The sequence below is a fragment of the Podarcis erhardii genome (assembly GCF_964252035.2).
Source record: "Podarcis erhardii genome assembly, chromosome: 9".
NCBI classification, from domain to species: domain Eukaryota; kingdom Metazoa; phylum Chordata; class Lepidosauria; order Squamata; family Lacertidae; genus Podarcis; species Podarcis erhardii.
The window spans coordinates 29,778,293-29,799,200 of NC_138512.1; the positions used below are offsets into that span (position 1 = coordinate 29,778,293).

Sequence of the window (20,908 nt, forward strand, 5' to 3'; positions counted from 1 at the left end):
TACACTTTCAAAGGTGTTGCTCCTCTCCCACATAAAAGGAGCTTGCAGAATGGATGGCAGATGGGCTATTCATGTTTGAAAAGGCATCTCTCCTTAGGAAGAAGGCTGCCCAAGTGCTTCAGGTCAGATGACATTAGTTGGCTGGCCACACTTGAATTAAAATATAATACAGAATTCTTCCTACCAAAATCCCTGTAAGAAATTATTTCTAATTCTGCCTTCGTTTCAGCAGTGATCTGTTCTGCCAAATTTGATATGATTCTACTATCAAAACATAAGGAGAATCTTTAGGGCCAACCACCTCTTAATTTCAATCTTCAGCTCACATTCATGAGCTAGAGTTTCCTGCAGAGAGCAAGAAACATCCACTGCAAGCAGCATCCTGTAATATAATAAGTTGCAAGGCTGAGGAGTCCTTTCATCTGCCAAGGAGCCAAGTGTATTGGTATGCATTACGCCCCCCTCCTGAGTCATGACTTTACATCTTGTTAAGATGTTTAAATTTTAAGGCTTCAGATTAGAGGATTGATTGCTGCATTTCTCCTTTCATTTGTAGCAGTGGGGATGCTTTTTCCTTGATGATGAAGTGCTTTTTCTTCCACCACTTTGAGAGGGGTGAAGGTGATGACATGATTTATTGATTACCCCCAGGAATAACCGCAGCAGTCTGAAATCGACTTTGACAATGACAGAGACTGTCTGTGGAAGAACTTCATGGTTATTCTAACTCTGTTACTCCCAAAGATATTTGGCATGGGAAAACCTATGTTTGAGGACAAAGCCCCCGCACCATATAAAGATGCAAGAGACAGCAGGCATGGATGTTGCAAAAATAAAAAAGTCAAAGTCAATGGGGGGGGGAGAGAGAGATGATTTCACTGAGGGAAGAGAGATAACTAAGCACATGCTTAAATTTCTCAGTGAAATCAACAGAACTAAAAGCAGCTAACAATGAAACTAGATATATACAGGAATTTCAGGAATAAGTTCAATGCAAATGAATGATCAAAAGGTACAGTATGCACTTAGGGATTGCCTTTCCTATGTGCTACTTAAAGGACACACAATGAATTCAGATAACCAACAGTTGCAGATAAACAAAGCTGATATAATGGAGATAGCAGATTATACATAGAAGGATACAAGTCACAGAGTAGCTTCTTTATAACCTATCCAATTCACATTCAAGTAGTAAAATATGCTTAGTATCAAGAGAATGATTAAGCTTACCAAATACATTGGTACTACAGTTGTAAAAAGCAGGTGAAAGCTGCAATTCTATGAACACTTACCCATTTAAACTTAGTAGAACTTACTGAGTTACTCTGCATAGAACTGCTCTGTTAAATGGCAGATTGAGTACTATCGGTAAACCTCTCCCCTGCTCCCAATTTAAACTCAAAGTTAGGATTACAGATATCCCATTTTGCAAATGAAAGAAGAGTTATTTTTTAAGGAAAGTAAATCCTGTCAAATTCTTATAGCCCTTGAATGCTTTAGAGATAAAGGACCATTCAAGCTGCCACAAGAAATGTACATTTAGGAACCACACAGCGTACATATGACAACATTTGTTAGAATAAAAATTCTGCCAATTGGGAATGCTAAATTCTATTAAAGCAAGTAATACAAAGTATACACAGGTCCTCAAATCTTTCCAGTACAGTCGTACCTCGGAAGTTGAATGGAATCCGTTCTGGATGTCCGTTCGACTTCTAAAACGTTCGGAAACCAAGGCGCGTCTTCTGACTGGCTGCAGGAAGCTCCAGCAGCCAATCAGAAGCCGCGGAAGCTGTGTCGGACATTTGGGTTCCAAAGAATGTTCGCAAACCGGAACACTCACTTCCGGGTTTGCAGCGTTTGGGAGCCAAAATGTTCGACTCTCAAGGCGTTCGGGATCCAAGGTATGACTGAATTTGGGAGGGCAAAAAAACATTCAGAGTTATGGTACACCTATCTTCCACAAGATACAGGCTCTGACTGAATAAGGGGATAATTGTTTCTCACTCTTATCATGTGTAACAGGGATAGGGAACCTCAGGTCTGGGGACAAAAGTGGTTCTCTAGGTCCGTCTCTATCTGGCCATTAAGAATCTATCCTGAAAATACATCTCTCATGTGTCAAATACCAGGTAAAGAGGTACGTCTTCACCATTCCCTGAAAGCTGTATGGTGGAAGTACCAGAGGCACCACTGTGGGGACTGAATTCTACAATGTAGGGACTACCACAGAGAATGTCCTCTCCAGGGCTGCTTATTGTCCCCAAACTTCTGAGGGTGGCAGAAATACGAAAAGAGACCCTTCCTGCTGATCTTAACAGGTGGATGTGTGCATGTAAAAAAACCCCAAACAAACAATTCGTTCTAGCCTTTTGTAAGCTAGGATGTAGTATAGTGTATTACAGAAGCCAACTCCTAGGGGCTGAGGTCCCTTCGGCCCCCCCAATAAAATATTTGAGGGGGCCACCCTGCAAAGTTGAGTGGAATTCCCATTCAAATAGTGTTTATGCGTGCTACATCATGTAATTGATGTGTTACCTGTCCCCCAGCCTCTGAAAGGTTGTCCATGAAGGAATACAACCCATGGTCTGAAAAGGATTCCCTATCCCGTTAAAAGGAAATTTGTACAACACATCCTTTATCAACTTCATTTTGTCTGCATCTTTGCTCAGAACTAGGATATATTTTCCCATTTGTCTGGCAATAGGGAAAGGAAAGCAGAATAAATGGATTTTTGAATACTGGGAGCTATAGTCCAAGTGACAAGAATAGGAGAATGTAAACTGCAGACAATCCCCCTCAGGCCACATGTAGCCTCAGTCAGGTTACAAAAAACTTCCATGGTATTGCCAATAAATGCTTTTATTTTTAAACCATTTCTTCCATTACTAATGAGCAGTTGAAACTTCCACAAAGTTTGAGATATAAAACACAACTTATTCCAGGTTCTGACAGATGTATCAGATAACCACAGTGAGGCAGAATTGAAGGTGTACAGATGTCCAGTTTTCCTGAGCATACATGTATGGCGTCGTGCATTAGAATTTGATAGCCATAGCACTGGGAGAAAACTAGAGAAGATTACAGCTTGCCAATAAAAGTCTCACATTGCACAAAACAGACGCATACAGCTGAGCGAGAAGAAAAGCCTCTTGCTATCTTAAAAAAAACCCAAAACCCCCGACCCTGCTTTTAGCCATCTGCAGTCCTTACACTTTTGGCAAGTTTGTGATAAGCTAGAGAATGTACTATTTCATATCAAGTAAGCTCAGCCAAGTGTGTTAAGCCTGAGTTAAGCACTGAAATACTGTCATTCATATTACAAATAGATTTTTCTTTCTTTACTCAGGCAACTGAGCAGATGGCAGACAGTCAGCTCTGGGAGCCCAGCTTGGGCAATAACAGCTGGCTATCGATATTGTATGTTATGAATCCACTTGGGCTGCAACCAACATTCTTTGCTACAATGGTCTATGCCATGAAACGAGCTTCAGTTACCACATTAATCCAATACTTGACCAAATCAACTTGACAGCCAGTGTGGTATAATGGTTAGAGAAGTGGACTAGGAGCTGGGAGACCAGGTTTCGAATCCCAAAACGAGGAGGAGAACCACGTGCACCAGTCTGAGCTACTTGGGAGAACAGGTGTTATATGAATTTAATAAATAAAAATAACTTGCTACAGCTATCCAAAGCAACTAACAGTGCCAGCAACTCTTCTCTTCTTGAACATGCCTGCTTCAGAGCACAATTCAGCCTTCCCCAACCATGTGCCCTCCAAATGTTGTTGGACTCCAATTCCCATTAGCCCCAGCTAGCATGGTCAATGATAAGAACTGTAAACCAAAAGACCTGGAGGGCACCAGGTTGAAAAAGACTCATTCAAAGCATTGGCATCAAAGCACTATATAGTAGGAGATGTCAATATCTATGAAGGAATGCCTAGTCCCACATCAATGTGCCCAAGATTGCTGAGCAGGGCTTTGCTATAGGAGCTACTGCCATTTGAGGTAAGTCCAGGAGCAACAGGAGAGAGAGCTTTCTTGATGGTAGTTGCCTATTTATGGAAGTGCATCTCCTAAGAGGCTCACTCGGCGCCTCCTTTGCTGTCTTTTCAGCAGCAGGCAACATACTATTATTCTTTCAGTTAAGTTCTAACTATTTTAATCTGCTTTTAAAAATCGCTGGTGCTTATTCTTTTTGCTTTGTAACTGATTTGATCATTATTCTGTTGTGTTGAGGAATACTCTGGGAAATTCCTTCATTGAAGGTTTTATAAAAGAAGGAAGGAACAGATGGATGGATGAATAAATACTAACAAAATTCTCTCTAACCAGGTCAAAATGCTTGTGAAGTTGAACACATGAACCAGAAGGTGGCAGCAATACTGTACGTAAGAACATGGGGAGGTGGGAGAGGAGAGGAGGACAGGTTTTGAACGTGTAGCTTCAGCTGAAGGAATCAAGGAAAGACCGCAAGTGAAGCACAAGAAAGGTATCAGCAGGAGCTGAGACACAGCATCTCTCTCTGTATGTGTGTATTCACACACACATGCCTCTCTTTCTGTTTCTTTATCCTTCCAAGACAGAACTTTGAAAGGAAACCTTATCTCTCTGGATCTAAAAGCCGCAAATCATTTTGGTCTTGGAAACACAAATAAAGCTCTTGATGCCAGAGAACAAATCCATTCACAACAAACTCGCAATACATTTGCTAAGTTCCCAACAGTCAGCTGCTGGAAAACTGTAGATTGTTTGGTCAGTTAGCTAAAGAAAACAGCAGCACACCACAGACTGCTCTTAAAACAGTTTTAACTCCTTGTCTCGAATGACTTGGCATGCACCAGGGGAGAACTGTCAAGGCACTGCCAGAAATTGCCTTAACCCAAAGCATGAGTCCTATGCTAGAGGACAGAATATTTCAGAAGAATAAGGGTACCACCCACTTTTGATGGCCAAGCTCAGCCTGGATTATGAGTCTCTCTATCTGCACTCTTAAAAAGCATCTTAAAAAGCAGAGACATCACCTTGCCAACAAAGGTCCGTATAGTGAAAGCTATGGTTTTCCCAGTAGTGATGTATGGAAGTGAGAGCTGGACCATAAAGAAGGCTGATCGCCGAAGAATGGATGCTTTTGAATTATGGTGCTGGAGGAGACTCGTGAGAGTCCCATGGAGTGCAAGAAGATCAAACCTGTCAGGGAACTGCCATCAGGGCCGGAGGGAGAGAGCGGGCTCCAGAGGGATTCCAGGGAGCGTCTCGGGATGGGGAGAGGCAGCCCATCTTCTGGGGCAGGGAATCAGCGTAGCACCAGTGGAGAAGGGGGGCAGATGGGGGAATCGGCGAGGCCGTCCCATGACTCCTCACCAGCGGGGAGAGTAAGGGTCCTCCGCTGCCCACACCCTCCTTGCGCAGAAGGCTTCCGCGCAGGGAGAGTAGGCAGAGACTAGGCGTCAAAGAGCTTCTTTGTTGGAAGATGTTCAAGAAACGCCCACTGACGGATTCTGCCAGCGATTGAGACAGCCACGGGCTAGTGGCTGTCCGGACAGAAAAGGTTCACTCAGGCAACCCAGCCAGGTGTGGCGCCGGTTTACGCACGAGCAACCCCTAGAACCATTACAAAACCTATCCATTCTTAAGGAAATCAGCCCTGAGTGCTCACTGGAAGGACAGATCGTGAAGCTGAGGCTCCAATACTTTGGCCACCTCATGAGAAGAGAAGACTCCCTGGAAAAGACCCTGATGTTGGGAAAGATGAAGGGCACAAGGAGAAGGGGACGACAGAGGACGAGATGGTTGGACAGTGTTCTTGAAGCTACGAACATGAGTTTGACCAAGCTGCGGGAGGCAGTGGAAGACAGGAGTGCCTGGCGTGCTCTGGTCCATGGGGTCATGCAGAGTCGGACACGACTAAACGACTAAACAACAATCTGCACTCTAGAACCCCTGTGGGTGAGTTGCTTAAGGCCTCAGAACGGCAGACGTATTCTATATTGACAACTCAGGTTCCAGGACAGTCCTGTTCTGGAAAAATGGCAGCCCAGTGATCTCCCTGGCATAGCCTAACTACAAACACTTCAGGTCTAGATCCTTGTCAGGGCCTTCAGCTGTAAGTGCAGTCCTGCTGGGCCAGACCTTGGGCCAATGCAGGTCAGCATCCTGTTCTCACAGGGGCCAACCAGATGCCAATGGGAGGCCCCCAAGCAGGACATAAATACAACAGCACTCTCCTCCCTTGCACTCCCAGTAACAAAGTCACCATGGACAGTCACCGTTGATAGCCTTATCTTATTTACCAATCCTTATCCACCAGGTTGGGCACCATCACTACATACTGTGGTAGCAATATTCAATCATTTAACTGTTCGGAATCTTCCAACATTCACCTTCCTTGGATGACACCAGGTCTAGTATTAAGGGAGAAAAACTCTTTTCCACTTCCCCACCTCGTGCATAATTCTATACCTTTATCCCATCATCCTTTACTTGCCTTCTTTTCCCTACACTAAAAAGGCTATATTGCAAACTTTCTTAATGAGGAGTCGCTCTAGCCTCAATATCGTTTGGTTGCCATTTATTAATTTCCCAGCTCTGCAATATCCTTTTTTGAAGGGGCAATGACCAGAATAGTACACAATACTGCAAGTGCCGTCACACCATAGATTTGTATAATGGCATGATGGTACTGGCAGATTCATTTTCAGTTGCTTTCCTAATGATCCCTAATATGGAATTTGCCTTTTTCACAGTCATTTCACACTGGGTCATTTTCATTGAGCAATCTCCCACAAGCATTTCTTTGCTGGTCAATCACCACTAGTTCAGAGTGTATATGTGAAGTTAGGATTTTTTGCCCCAGTGTGCATTACTTTAAACTTGCTTCCATCTTAATGCCCCTTCATTCAGTTTAGAGAGATCCTTTCGGAGCTCCATGCAATCCCTTTTTGTTCTTACCACCCTGAACAACTTCTTGTCAATAGCAAAGGTGGCTACCTCACTGCTCACCCGCAACTGCAAGTAATTAGTTGTGTACTTCTTTCTAGATTATTCTGGCAGTCAGCCTGTCTACTTATCCTGTGTTCTCCTTTTCTGCCTGCTACTTTTCCAGTCATCCACTCCCCAACTATCTGGCTGTCCCTCAATTTACTTCTACCCCGCACTCTTTTTCTAGCTATTTCCTGGCCTACGATATACCCTGCCATCCATTTTCTTGAGCTTTGTTATGCAGCCTACTTCTCACATTCTGCCCAGTTGCCCTTATAGGATCTGCCCCAGCATTGCATTCCAACTCTACCTCACATCTTGCCAGAACTCATAATTCCTGTCTATGCTCAGCTGCCTACAGTCCCATGCTAACTGTGACGCCCCGAATTAAAAGACAGCTTGTTGCTCTGAACGTGTGTGCGTGTGTGTGTGTGTGTGTATTTCATTTCCAGGATTTAAGTACTAAAAATTATTCCCCCCCCCCCAAAAAAAAAGAATGGATATTTGTGAGTACAAATAGCAAGATATACCCATGTTACAGGTAGGCCTGACCCTACTTTTTTACCTGTATTTCTTGAAGGTGACATGGTTTGCCTAACACTTTCATGGAGGTCTTTATCATCCACCGATGACTGAGAAGATGCTCTGGCTTCAGAGTTCAACAACATTTGGTTCCCACAGAGGCTAATGCCTGCAAAGTCACTGGGTAAATCGCAGTCCTCAAAGTCCGTGGTGAGATGGTGCAATGGAGAGTCTTGAGGAGGCACTGGGAATGCACCTTCTAAAACCAAAGGTGATCCAGGAGGGGACAAAGAGGAAAGGGAAGATCTTGAAGACAGCGATGTCACCGATTTTGGAGGTTCAGTTAATTTTGGTGCATGGCTTGCTGCCAAAGAGCTGGAAGAATCGTTGTAGTCCATTCTCCCATGGGAATTGACCACCTCATTTTCATGAATTGTGGTAATAGGGCCCGAAGGAATGTAACCACATTTCTCTTGCAATATGAAGTCCAGTTTATACTGATAGTCTAAATCTGTAGGTTGTTCACCTTGGTTATAATACAGATCTGTAGAGCTAAGGGAATTCAGCGACCCCCTGCTGGACGTATTCAGAGACCCACGACTGGATGCCAGGGACCCCAGGCTGCTCCCTGAAGACATAGATAACGTACTGGCTGAAAGACTGCAAAAAAGAAAGAAAAAGATTGAGCATTCATTTCAAACTACTATGTGTCCAATTAGTCTCAGCCCACAATAAAGGATAAAGTATGAATATATAGTCCAGTCAGGTCGTAAAGGTGTCAAGTGCAATGACATCTGAAAAAAGGACAAATGTTACAATTTTGGGGTGTAGAGCCTATTAGTCTGATAACAGTTTTTGGAGGCCAGTTAATTAACTATACATCACATTGGTAACAATATGAGGATGTACCAATTAAAGTGTAATTTTAGTGTTTAAGCTCATTTTTTGAGGTTTTGTGTCCAAGAATGGTCATATTTTCACAGGATATCAATTTGTTCACAATTTATGTGACAGCTTCCCTTATCAGTTCTTCTAGATCACTATTTGGGACACTCCATTGTTCCCCCTTGGTAGGTAGGTAGGTGACATGGAACATGTACACATGACAGAAATTATCTGGACCTTTAAAAAATTTCCACTGTGATCACCTCTGCATGCACAAGACCTCGTTCAGCTAAAATGTGTCTGCTAATCTGTTTCCCCCTTTCCCTCTGCCCACTCTCATGCAGCTGCAATGCCTTGGAGAAGACGTGTGTTGACAGCTGTAACAGCTGTTTCATATAGAAGTTGCTTCTGCTCTGCGGAGTCTGTGGTCTGGGACACAGGCTGTGGGGAGCCAAATATTTATTAGGAGGTACATTAAATTTTTGTGGGGCATAAAAGTAGTTTCCAAGTTAACAAAATTCCACCCAAAACAAACTAGTACTATTTCCAACTAGATATTTTCAGAGCTCTGTTGGACAAACCTCTGTTTTTCTCTTGTCAATAACAACAGTGTAAACAGAGCAACCTTACCTTTTAAGTTGCAAATGCAAGTTAGTAGTTAGTTGACTAGTTTCTTCAAGTTTTTTAACTAATTTATTCCTTCGTTCTTCCAGTTTTAACCTAGAAGATACAAGAACAATAATTATACTTAAAAACTCTTTCAACTTCATTATTCAAGCACATAAAATACAATCCTAAAAACTCTCGCTTCACTGTCACCTTGTATTTAAATACAGTGGTACCTTGGGTTAAGTACTTAATTTGTTCCTGAGGTCCATTCTTAACCTGAAACTGTTCTTAACCTGAAGCACCACTTTAGCTAATGGGGCCTCCTGCTGCCGCCGCACCGCCGGAGTATGATTTCTGTTCTCATCCTGAAGCAAAGTTCTTAACCCAAGGTACTATTTCTGGGTTAACAGAGTATGTAACCTGAAGCGTATGTAACCTGAAGCATATGTAACCCGAGGTACCACTGTAGTTTAAACAGCAGACAAAGTTCCCATAGAACCCTAATCTTCTCCTTTCTGGTCAAAGTGACAGCAACTGAAGGAACTGTTAAACAGCTTTGCATTGGCAGATAATGTGTGCACAAATAATAGCTGATTGAGCAGTATCTGTTAATCAGATTTTTTTTTTTAAAGTTTCCATAGCAATGTCATTCTTATGGCCAGCTGTTGCACATTGGTTTAATAGCAACCTTGCACTAATGAGGATCTATGGCAAGATGGCCCTTACCTTTTCTAATTCCTGTGTATATTACACATTACCTTAAAGCAACTGGTTTCATTTAAAAAAAAATGTTTCTGGCCCAAATAATTGTGATATGCCCCTGATAAAGGCTATAATCTTGTTCTGTTAAGCTGATCAAATCCCACTGACTTCATTTTTTGTGTTGCACTGCAGCCTGAATAGCCAGAGGTGGACAGAGAGTAGTGTTCAATAAGAACAAGGAATAGAACAACTTAATCAGCAGGGCTGCAAGGAGATATTATGTATTATTTATATTTATTAGCCACTTTTTTCAGAAAAGGAAACCCAAAGCCATTTTCAAAAACAAACATTAAAAACAGGAATAAAACTGATAACCTGGGTCCAGGGGCATTTAAGTATATGGAATACTGACATAACAAAAAATATTTTGAATGCAGTATTTCATGATGTAAAGTTTTATTAATAACCATTAATACATGCTATACATATTAGGCAATTGTGGCTCCATATGTTCCACTGAGCAACTAAGCACATTCCACAATGGCTTCTTCTTCAGCATCTGATGACTGTTTTAATGTGTTGGGGCCTCCAGGCTTGTGGGACCCCAGGGTAGTTAGTAAATTGAATCTGATGCATATGGAAGCCTTTTTAAAGGAGGGCCACTGACCCATGGGAAAAGTTAATTGGGGCTGGAGTCACATATGGATTAGAGCCTCCCCTGCCCTCCTCTCTCTCTCGTTCGTGGTCACCAGGACACGGCATGTCCTGCTCCAAGGGTGTGGTCTCTTCCTTGACCTCATGCTGCACCTTTGAAACACAGCATGAAATCAGAGACCAAAGGAAGTACCTTTACCACCCCTCTCCAACCTAGAGCTGACAAGGAGCAGCATAGACAGACTGGGCTTCTTTGCCTCTGTGCCTGCTGGATGGCTCCAAGGGAAAGGTTGTGTGGAAGGAAGAGAGTGCTTTTAGACACCCCCTGGAAGCAGCACCCAATGTTCCAGCCCAAAGGTTTATTTATAGAGTCTGCTGCCCCTGGCAGAAGAGATCGGCTGCCCCTGCTACAAGGAGTTTCAGGGCAATTTTCACCCTTCTGCACTGTTGTTCTTCAGAAATGCTTTTTTTCAAAAATGATCCAACAGAATCATGTGCAACGTGTAAGTCTAGATTAAGTAAAATTAATGTAAAGTTGTTTAAACATGTGTAAATAATTCCAATTACAGAATAAAAATTTCTGTCACAGAATCTCTGTGTGGTTCCGTTGTTTTAACAAAAGGCTAAACTACAGCGCCTTCCTACCAAAATAGTCAGTTTACCTCCCATCCTCCTCTCACTGGTTCAGAAAAAAAGATTATACCAATAGCGAAAGAGACATGAACAAAGAAAATGGTTGTGGAAGAAAGGCAAGAAGAGAAAATAAAGACCAAATGAAATGCATATATTTTGGCTTTTATACTGTTTCTTGAGCATTTTGTTGCTCTGAAACATAAAACCAACAACGAATGAAGAAAACAACTGCCATACATTTTCACTACTTTGAAGAGTACAAGAACTGTGGAGACTGTAAAAAGCACAAACATTCAAATAACATTCATTGATGTTTAAGAAAATGCTTTGGACCTTATGCTGCCTCATAAAGATTCAGATGATACTTGCTGCCAAAACCATGATCCAAATTCTGATTCACTGCACATTCAGCTTGTTATCCAAACATTCCCATGCATATCTAAAAGATTCATATAAATGTTAAATATGGGGTAAGATGTTTATTTATCAACGTAGGATTGCTGCAGTATTTTCGCCAAATGTACTTCTAAAGGAATCCTATCACTTAGCAGCCATGTTTTTGAAGCCTGATGAAATCTAGGCTAAAGGTTTCACAGCTCTGTTTTTAATGGTGTTCTTATATAAATTCCACATGTCATATTAAATTATTTCTTTTTTTCCCAGTGCTGTTTAACAGTTTCCAAATTTATCCAAACCACTCTATTCTTTTTTTAGCTGCTCCTTTGCCTTAGAATATTAAGATATTCTGAATAAAAATTACACTATTCCCCTTTCACCTGAAAAGTTTTAAACTTGTTTTAGAAACCTTTCCTTTGGGAGTCTCCTCTCTGAAATGTCAGGTAGAAGACAAGGTTTCAGATGCATAGACCCCCATCAGAGATACTGCTCTGCATGCAAAATACATACAACGGTGGGGGGAAGCTTAGCACAAGGGTTTTTCTTTGTGATGCAGACATCTTAAGGGAGGCCCTCTTTTTAAGTGCAGCATTTAAATACAGGTTGAAGTCTATTTCTGTTCAGCATAATGCTCTAAATGGTCCATTAGAGGAGGCCGACAAATGACAAAAGGGAATGTTTCAGTGGATAGCTTTGAAAATTGATCAAAATACTAGGTTTATGTGTTTCCTTGCTTCTGTCCTCTGGATAATGTCCATTTTCTGCCGCAAACATGAATATCATCCAGGCAGCCACTATAGTATACCCGCAGTGTCTTACTGGGCAAAATGCACATGACACAGGGAGATCTAAAACTCACCTTCATATCTCCCTCCTTCTCTCATACTTTCCCCAATACATCTTTGGAGGAAGGGGCTGTACTAATTTGATCAGACAACTAGAGCAGTGGGTGGAGACGCTTAATCGTTTCGTTGGACTGTTTTCCCAATATAAAAATGTATCCTCCAGGTGCTATTTGATCCATAGGGGAAGTTTTAGGCACCTCCCTCCCCTAGTGCCTGGAGTGGAAATCAGTACAGATGGAAAGTGTCAAACTTGCCTCCGCACTTGCATCACTTTCCTGATCCAATTGATGGTCCTCCCTTCTTCACAGTTGTATTAAGGAGAAAGAAACAGAGGGATCAAACCACAGACCTCTCGGTGTCTTTGGCCCTTATATCAAGCAATGTTTAATAGATTAAAGGTTTGCTTCTTATTCTACAATATAAAAAACCATATAAATTTGATCTTTGAACAAAAGCAATTGTCCTCGGGGAGACTTAAACAGAGTGTTCGGTGGTTTGGAAGTTCCAGTTTGCATATGCAGTCTGTTTTTGACAAGGGTTCTGGTGGTGCAAATCCCTACAGCATAGAAGAGTTCTTCTGCTGCATTTTACTAATTATGAGTTTTCTGCTTTGCCTTTTAAATTTGGTGCACCCAAGACCTTGAAGAAATAAGACCATTTAACACAGCCTTAACTTTCTTGTAAACCACTCAGAAGTTTTATTACAATCAAGTGGCACAGGAATTATTTTGTTAAATATAATAAACTTAGAAAAACACTAGAAGTTTGAGGGGTTTGTTAGCTTGGAAATTCCTGCTCTGCCATTTGGTAAAGGTCCTCCTCAATTCCTTGAATAAATAGATTTTAAGGGCAGTAGGAGCTGGATGCTGCTTTATTTTATTTGTCTGAAGATACCTGCTTTATAATTGTAATGGTTTTAACAAGGCAGCTAACATTTCTTAGGAAGCTGCAAGCAAATAAAAATAAGCGATTGCTTCCTCAGTTCTGCTCATAACACTTTCTATGTCTGAAAGGATGAATTCTTCATTTTATAGACTGAAAGAACATTCGTGTTCCTGAGAGTGGGTTAACACTCATTCATATATTAATACTTTGATTTAAAATTTTATTTTTAATAGGTTGGCCCACTCAGACACATTGCACTAAATGTAAAGTATCCAATTTAAATATTTTTGGAACTGTGTTTAAATTACTGGCGAGTTAATAGAGAAGCTATTTCAGGAAATTTAGAAAAATCAAACACACACTGCTGGCAAGCAAGGTCTAGTATATGCATAACTTCATCTCAGAAGTCTGGAGTTTGGCTCTCTTTCAAGACTTGTGGCAGGGGTGGTAGAAGAAATTTATCAGGGCATGAGAACTGGGCATCTTCAGATTTGCTTTGGGTTGAAGGGAAAGCAAGCAGTGGCATTACGTCACAGATCTCAGATACTTTAAACTAGTGTAGTGGAATTATGAAATATTTTTGAAAACTATCCCTGCTGCATTTTGCACTAGCCACAGCTTCTCGACTTGGCTTAAGGGTAGTGCATTATGGCTGTCCAATCATGAAGTTACTAATACATGAGTCACAGTGGCAGGGCTACCCCTGTCTAGGAATGATTGCAATAAGAACTATCAGTTGGAGCTGGTAAAAGAGAACTTTTACAGTCACAGTCTTCCAGTGACAAAGATGGATCAAGGAGCAGTGCAAAGCTACACACCTGCTTTGAAGGCAGCAAAAACCCATGCAGAAAAGGCATACTGTCTGAGTCCCAGATTCGGGAACTAGCCACCCACAAGACTACCCCGTTGTCAGGATTCAGATCCAACTTTCTGGCCCTCATTGGGCTCATGACCAAATCCAGGCACCAATTCAGCACTTCCATAGCCCACCTGATTCAGATGTAACAGAGAAGCAGAGTTGATGACACTGCACTGCAAATCCTCTTATGAATGAACCCAACAGCTTCATACAGATGTTAAATAGCACTGGGAACAAGATGCTTTCCTGAGATACCACATGCATAATTGCCAAGGAGGTGAGGTAGAGTCATTGAATACAACTTTCTGTCACCAGCTGCACAGGTAAAAGAAGAATCATTGCAAAACAGGAGCTCTAACTCCCATCTTACACAGCTGGTCCCGATTAATCTGATGGTTAATGTTATCACAATGGGATGCGGGTGGCGCTGTGGGTTAAACCACAGAGCCTAGGGCTTGCCAATCAGAATGTCAGCGGTTCGAATCCTGCGACGGGGTGAGCTCCCATTGCTTGGTCCCTCCTCCTGCTCACCTAGCAGTTCGAAAGCACGTCAAAGTGCAAGTAGATAAATAGGTACCGCTCCGGCGGGAAGGTAAACAGCGTTTTCGTGCGCTGCTCTGGTTCGCCAGAAGCGGCTTAGTCATGCTGGCCACATGACCCAGAAGCTGTACGCCAGCTCCCTCGGCCAATAAAGCGAGATGAGCGCCGCAACCCCAGAGTCAGCCACGACTGGACCTAATGGTCGGGGTCCCTTTACCTTTACCTAATGTTATCAAAAGCTGCTCAGAGATATAGCAAAACCATTAGGGCAACCAAGGATAATTAAGTTCTAAACCCAAGAATGAACTCAGACTGAAATGGGTCTAGATAATCACTTTTCTCCAAGTATGCTTGGAACTAGGCTGCCACTACTCTCTCCAGCACCTAGTTCAGGAAAGGGGTATTTGTGATCAGGCAGTAGGTTTCTAATACCTCAGGATCCAGAGTGGGAATGCATCATCATCTCTTTCAAGGTGGCAGACAGCGCCTCCTCCCACAATAAGCTCACCACACCTTATACCCCCTCACCAGCTCCTACCGGATAGCTTGAATTAGGCATGTCACACCAGGGTCAAAAGCTCAGCGGAACTGCTACAAACACTTTGTTCACATCCTTGGACCTCAAATGCTGAAACTGATCCCCCCAGATTAGACAAGATGGTGCATCGGACACCTCATCAAGACCTCTCAAAATGCAGAGAAAACTTGTAGAAAACCTAATAGTATTTACTTGGCTTTCTGTTCCTCTGTGGCTAGGATAATTCCTTGCCATAGGCAGAACTACGCCAAGCAGACAAAGGGCTTGGATTTGAAAAGCATTAAATTAAAACATCCCCATAAATGTAGATACACACACTTGGGGGCAGAAAGTCACACACCTATTAAAATATCTTTTCGTAAGGGAAAGAATATGTTCATTTGTATCTGTAGATGCTTGAATATACCAGAACCTTTAGGCATAAAAAATCAAAAAGCTCTAGCAAAAAAGGTACAAAAGATCCTTTGCTTAAGTCTGGTGAAAAACAGAATTGCTGTTTTTCTCTCCTTGGTTTTCAACAATGATTGAGGGCTCACTCAATCCTCTTTCCTTTGAGGTTAACAAGGATTTTTCTGAACATTCTTAATGGTTGCATCCTTGGCAGCAGAGTCCTATAAAGGAGGCTCATAGTAGCTTTTCCCTGGCAAATCCAAGCTAGCTTATTAATTAATACTCTTAAATTCAGTGACAGACAAAAGCTAAGCTAGACAATTTCCACTTTGTGCTCAATATGTACAAAACATTGGTTTACAGAGTTAGCATATACCTCTTTAAAACTGGGCCTTCCCTTTCTGACACTGAGCTTAAGACTACTCAATTATTGATGTGATGGTTACAATTATTATTATAAATATTATTAAGTACCCGTCTCAGAGTGTGTTACATTAAGACACAATATTAACAACAGTTTAAAACAACTTACAATCACAAAAATAAGGTGAGTCCTAAAATATATATACCTCAAGCGTTTTAAACAAGCATTCGCAGGAAGCTTTATAATGAAGGTACCAGAAGCACCTCTGTGAGGAAGTTCACAGCTTAGGGGTTGCCACAGAGAATGTCCTCTTCTACGACACCATCTCCTGAGCCTCTGAGGGCAGAGAATTTACCAAGAGGGGCCCCCTGCCAATCACAGCATCCAATATGGTCTTAGGGAAATTCACATGAGCATTCAGGAATCCAGCAGATTCCATCAGTCTCTGAGGATGGACCATGTTGATGGGTTGCCCACCCTTGGAGAGTGGGTAGCTGCTCAGCCCAAACCTCACCAGGGAATGGTCTGTGCATGACAACAGACTCACAGTGACCCCACCTATCAACCGAGTATTACCACTCAGCTCTGAGGTGAAGACCAGGTGAAAGGTATGCCCTGCTACATGTGTTGGACCATTGATGTACTGTACTGAGACATCCCCACGGTTGTCATGGAGGTCATGAAGTCTTAAGCCAGCCCATTTGAGGCAGCCTCAGCATGGATACTGAAGTCACCCCAAGACCACTGAGTGAGGGTTCTCCAACACCACATCCAAGACACCAGCTTGGTCAGGCAGGTTGCAGAACAGCAAAATGGCTTTTGCATTGGGAAGTCAGGGAAGCATATCTGCCCCATCCCACTCTGCCACCCACGACTGGACACAGGGTTGTTCCCAATTGTGTCCTTCTGTTGATGGAACACTCTTTGATCCAGTGGAGGCTTCTGTAAACTGAAAGGGGAGAAGAGCTTATTCCCTTCTTCTCCCATATTTTCCAGTCACCTACCACACTGTCCCAAAGGGTTCTCTAACCCTCTTGAGCAAGGAATGAAGGAATCAACAAAAAAAATCTCCACTAGCCCTTCCACTAAGGGCTCATCTACACATCTGTAGGGTCTGTGATTTATTCTGTTTGTCCTTCTAGGCATGGGTCCAGTAGGTTTTTTCTTTTTCCCGCAGCTTTCCCTGGGGAAACTCACATTTTAACACTGAACTGGAACAAATGTCAATCGGGTGAATGGATGTTTGTTTCGATTCAGTGCTAAACCACAGGGTTTCCCAGGGAAAGCAGTGGGACCAAGGAAAACCTCTCAGTCCAGTGCCTAGAAGTCACAGGACAAACGAAATAAATTGCAGACCTAACAGAAGTGTGGATGAACCCAGACTCAGGACTCCACTAAACCGGAGAGGGTCAAAATCCCTAGACTTTTTACTTGTATGGCAATAGCACTGATTACTGGGAAGAAAGGTCCCTTATTATATTTATCACTGGGTGAAGGGTGACAGCAGCTAAGGAGAGACATTTTGTACAAACCTAACATCAAAACATTCCTGCTTTGCAGAGGGGTTGGACTAGATGACCCTCGTGGTCCCTTCCACCCCTACAATTCTATGATTCTATCTACCAGTACCCTGTATACTTGTATGTCTCCCCTTTTGAACTTAAAGCAAGACATTCATTCATTCATTTTCTCATGCAAGCACATGTGTGAATTAGTATCTCTATCAAGAGTAAGAGGTTCCAGCGCTGAAGCAATCAGGACAACATTTGCTGTGAGGAGTTCACACAGGTCGTGGCTATTATCACAAAACCTGCCAATGATGAATTGCGCTCTGCTGACTTCCTTCAACTATTTAACATTGGGTCTAGGTTTTCTCATGCTGGTCACAAATGCAAAACACAGAGCGTGGAATAATAGGAACTCCGTGAGTTCTATCACGGTTTGAAGGTCTCCTCGTGTTACTGCCTGGTGGACTAATAATAAATTTAATTAAAATCTACACAGAACAGCTACTGAAGGAAAATGGCCCATCAGGGCGCAGCTCTGACTCTAAAATGAGTATAAAGGTTAAACTGAAGAAAGCAGAACTTAATGTTAGGAGGAAGGAGGGGGGATGAAAAGAGGGAAATCTTACCTCTCTGTAAGTTTGTCACTAGGTGCGCTTTTCACAGACAGCTCCTCTTCCAGCCTTTTCCTTTCTGTTTCCAGATGCTCCAACTCATCTTGAGTGCGTTTACATGGGGTGACAAACTGAAGTTCTTTCAGAAGCTCTTCCTTTTCATTAATCAGCATCAGCTTTTCTTTCTCAATATCCAGTGCCCCAGGCCAAGCTTCACTTTCTAACTTGGACAGTTCAATCTTTAAGTTTGCCATTCTAATCATATATGCATAAAAACCACACACACACATTAAGGAAGGAAGGAAGAAGAAAGTACAGATGAGCAACAGGCCCCTAAGGGTGAAAAACAACACCTGGTAGAACAGGAACATATATTTAGACTTGGCAAGTCAATGGGATGCAACTATCAGGGCGGAAGAATCAAACCTACTGAACTAAGAAGCCTTAGCAGCAAATGTATGCCATGATGCTTTTCAGAGGAGGATGATCTTGGGCCAGATTGGATGAAACAGATCTATGTGTGGTGGAGAGCAGAAGCAATCAGTCAATGCTATTAGCTGCCCAGACCGGGACCTAATATTAGAGAAGGGACAACTCATGTAAAATCTAACAAAACATATGTTAAAATCCAGTGTGTCCCCCCGCCCCCCGCCTAAATATGTTTACGGGTACTCTCATTTTCTGACTCATATTGAAATACTGCTCCTCAATGAGGCCAAACTTTGATTCACAAAGTGTTTAGGGGTATGCGTACCTCCAGAAAAAAGCACTGTTAAAATCCTAAATTTCATTTGTTAAGTCGGCTGTGCAATATGAGCAAGTCTATGGACATAGACCCTGATCAAATGTTATGCCCTCATGTGAATGAATGGCTAGTTGTTTCAGAGGGAGGGCAGACATATGAGTGGCTAGGGAGGCAAAGCTTGCTTATAAAACTCCCATTGCTTCCCATGCTATGTAGGAGACCAAGTGGATCCGTTTGATCCCATTTGGCCCTCCGTCATCCCAGTCAATAGCTGGGAGGAGGGAAATGGCATTAGCTTGCAATGTCACCACACAAAAGGACAGACAGACAAATGTTTGCTTTCTGCTTAATAATGTGTAAAACTTGATGTGTAATAAAACACTGGCTTAAACAGCCAGCATATGGTATCTTAAGTACTGGCATTTCTCATCCTAGGGGTAGTTTTAGACTGCCTGTCCCATTAGTCATCTGATAGTTGGGTTTATCACACAGTGAGTCAAATCAATTCCGTTTTTAATTTTTTTTAGAAACAGCTAATTTTGAGAAGGAACTTTCTTCCCATTATCGCAATGTAAAAGCTGCAGCTTGCAAATTTTTCAGCTGTAGCACTCATTTCATGAAATTTGCTCTCAAAATAGATCCACCTTACCAGCTCTCTCCAGCAGGTAACAATCTCCCTTTACTTAAAGTCTTTCCCTGTTCTTTCATGTACATAGGCTGCATTCAGGAATACTGCTATTTTTTTTTTAAATTATACTGATTTTAAGCAGCTATTATGAGAGATTTGTACTAAGCAATTATTTTATTTTTGTTTTGTAACATTTTAAAATTATTTGTTTTATGCCTTACTCTACCTTGGGTAAAATTAATAGAGAGGCATCTCAGCAGTCTCCAGAAATCGTATATTAGCCAGCAAATACAACACCTCTGTATTTAAGTTCCGATAACAAACATTACAGGCTTATAAACCATTTCCGCAACACACTAAAAAAACTAGCAACCATTTTAATGAGCATAGCATTAGTTTGATTAGCCAGAGAAAATACAAGCTAGAACAGACATGATACAAGAAACAGCCTCCTTCTCTTGGACCACAAACACAAACCGAGCAGGAAACTGCTTTATAAATACCTTGATTAGCCTTAAGATTGTGGAGATTTCGTGCACTCTACCTAAACTTCAGCTTTAAAAACTGTATAGAATTCAGGTTATAATCATTTGTATTTTAATTTCTTTTTTAAAATTAGTAGATCCTCATTTGGAGTATGAAGTCAGTGATTAAATTCATTTTCCTCCAAAAATTATTTTGATTTTGGAAGATGATAATTTGATTCAAAAGATTATTCAGGTGGATGATAATTATTTTGTTTAAGAAATCCACATGGAATATGTATATGGGACATTTTGAAGAGAAGCCTGCCTGACAGCCCAAGATTGATAATGGAATGCAGCAGCTTTATTCTCTGGGTCACTGGTTCAAATCTAGCCAACCTTCGTATTATCTTAAAGTAGCTGTTTTTGACAGCTGTTCAATGACTTACAAGATGAGGTGGCAGTCTCACAGGGGCTTTTTTCTTCATTGCAATGCTGACAGTTATCCGCTATTGTAATTGGCACCCTTGTTAGCTGTCTCATAAAAGGGGCCCAGGATAACAAGGACATGAACACTAAAATGCCCTTTCAACCTTTGAGCCAACATTTTTTAACAGTGCAAAGTCAATTTATACACATTGCAATATCCCCATCTAATACTGTACTTGCTCTCTGAAGAGGTCTCTGGCCTCTTGACTGGCACTGTTTGTCAATACCAAGTTTCATTTTTAAGGCAGGTTTTTATGTTTTAAATCAATCCAATACCATTTCCCTTGTATATGTTGAAGAGTTTGTTTGAGGCCCCTCAAAGTGTTTCAGGAACTATTCTTCAAACTTGTTAAAATGATGAGGGAGGGAGGAGGATGGCTAATTGAAAACACACCATCTACAGTATTGCACACTGTAACTGGCCCCTGGCCTCAACACTACCTCCAAATCTCTCACCAAATTCCACCTGCAAATACTTTCTTGGACCAACACAACCTGAATTTTCCTGCTCATTCTTTAAACTTGTATTCCTTCCCTGACCTTAACCCGTATCAAATACAGTTCTCTTTCCCATGCCTTTTGTTTTCTCTGCCTTACTCATACTTAAGCTGCTTTTGATCTGGAAGCACGCACAAAACATTTTTGTTCTGTGCCAC

General features: G+C 41.9%; 1 protein-coding gene across 2 annotated transcripts in view; it reads right to left on the reverse strand.

The window, feature by feature from the left end:
- Positions 1-20,908, reverse strand: part of WWC2 (WW and C2 domain containing 2) — a 111,698-nt gene that overhangs the window by 28,000 nt on the left and 62,790 nt on the right. For both annotated transcript variants that reach the window (XM_081875243.1, XM_081875244.1), the window contains exons 9-11: positions 17,942-18,181; positions 9,023-9,112; positions 7,551-8,167 (exon numbers count right to left, since the gene is read on the reverse strand). In XM_081875243.1, coding sequence (XP_081731369.1) covers positions 7,551-8,167; positions 9,023-9,112; positions 17,942-18,181 — 947 coding nt within the window. The remainder of the gene's footprint in view (positions 1-7,550; positions 8,168-9,022; positions 9,113-17,941; positions 18,182-20,908) is intronic.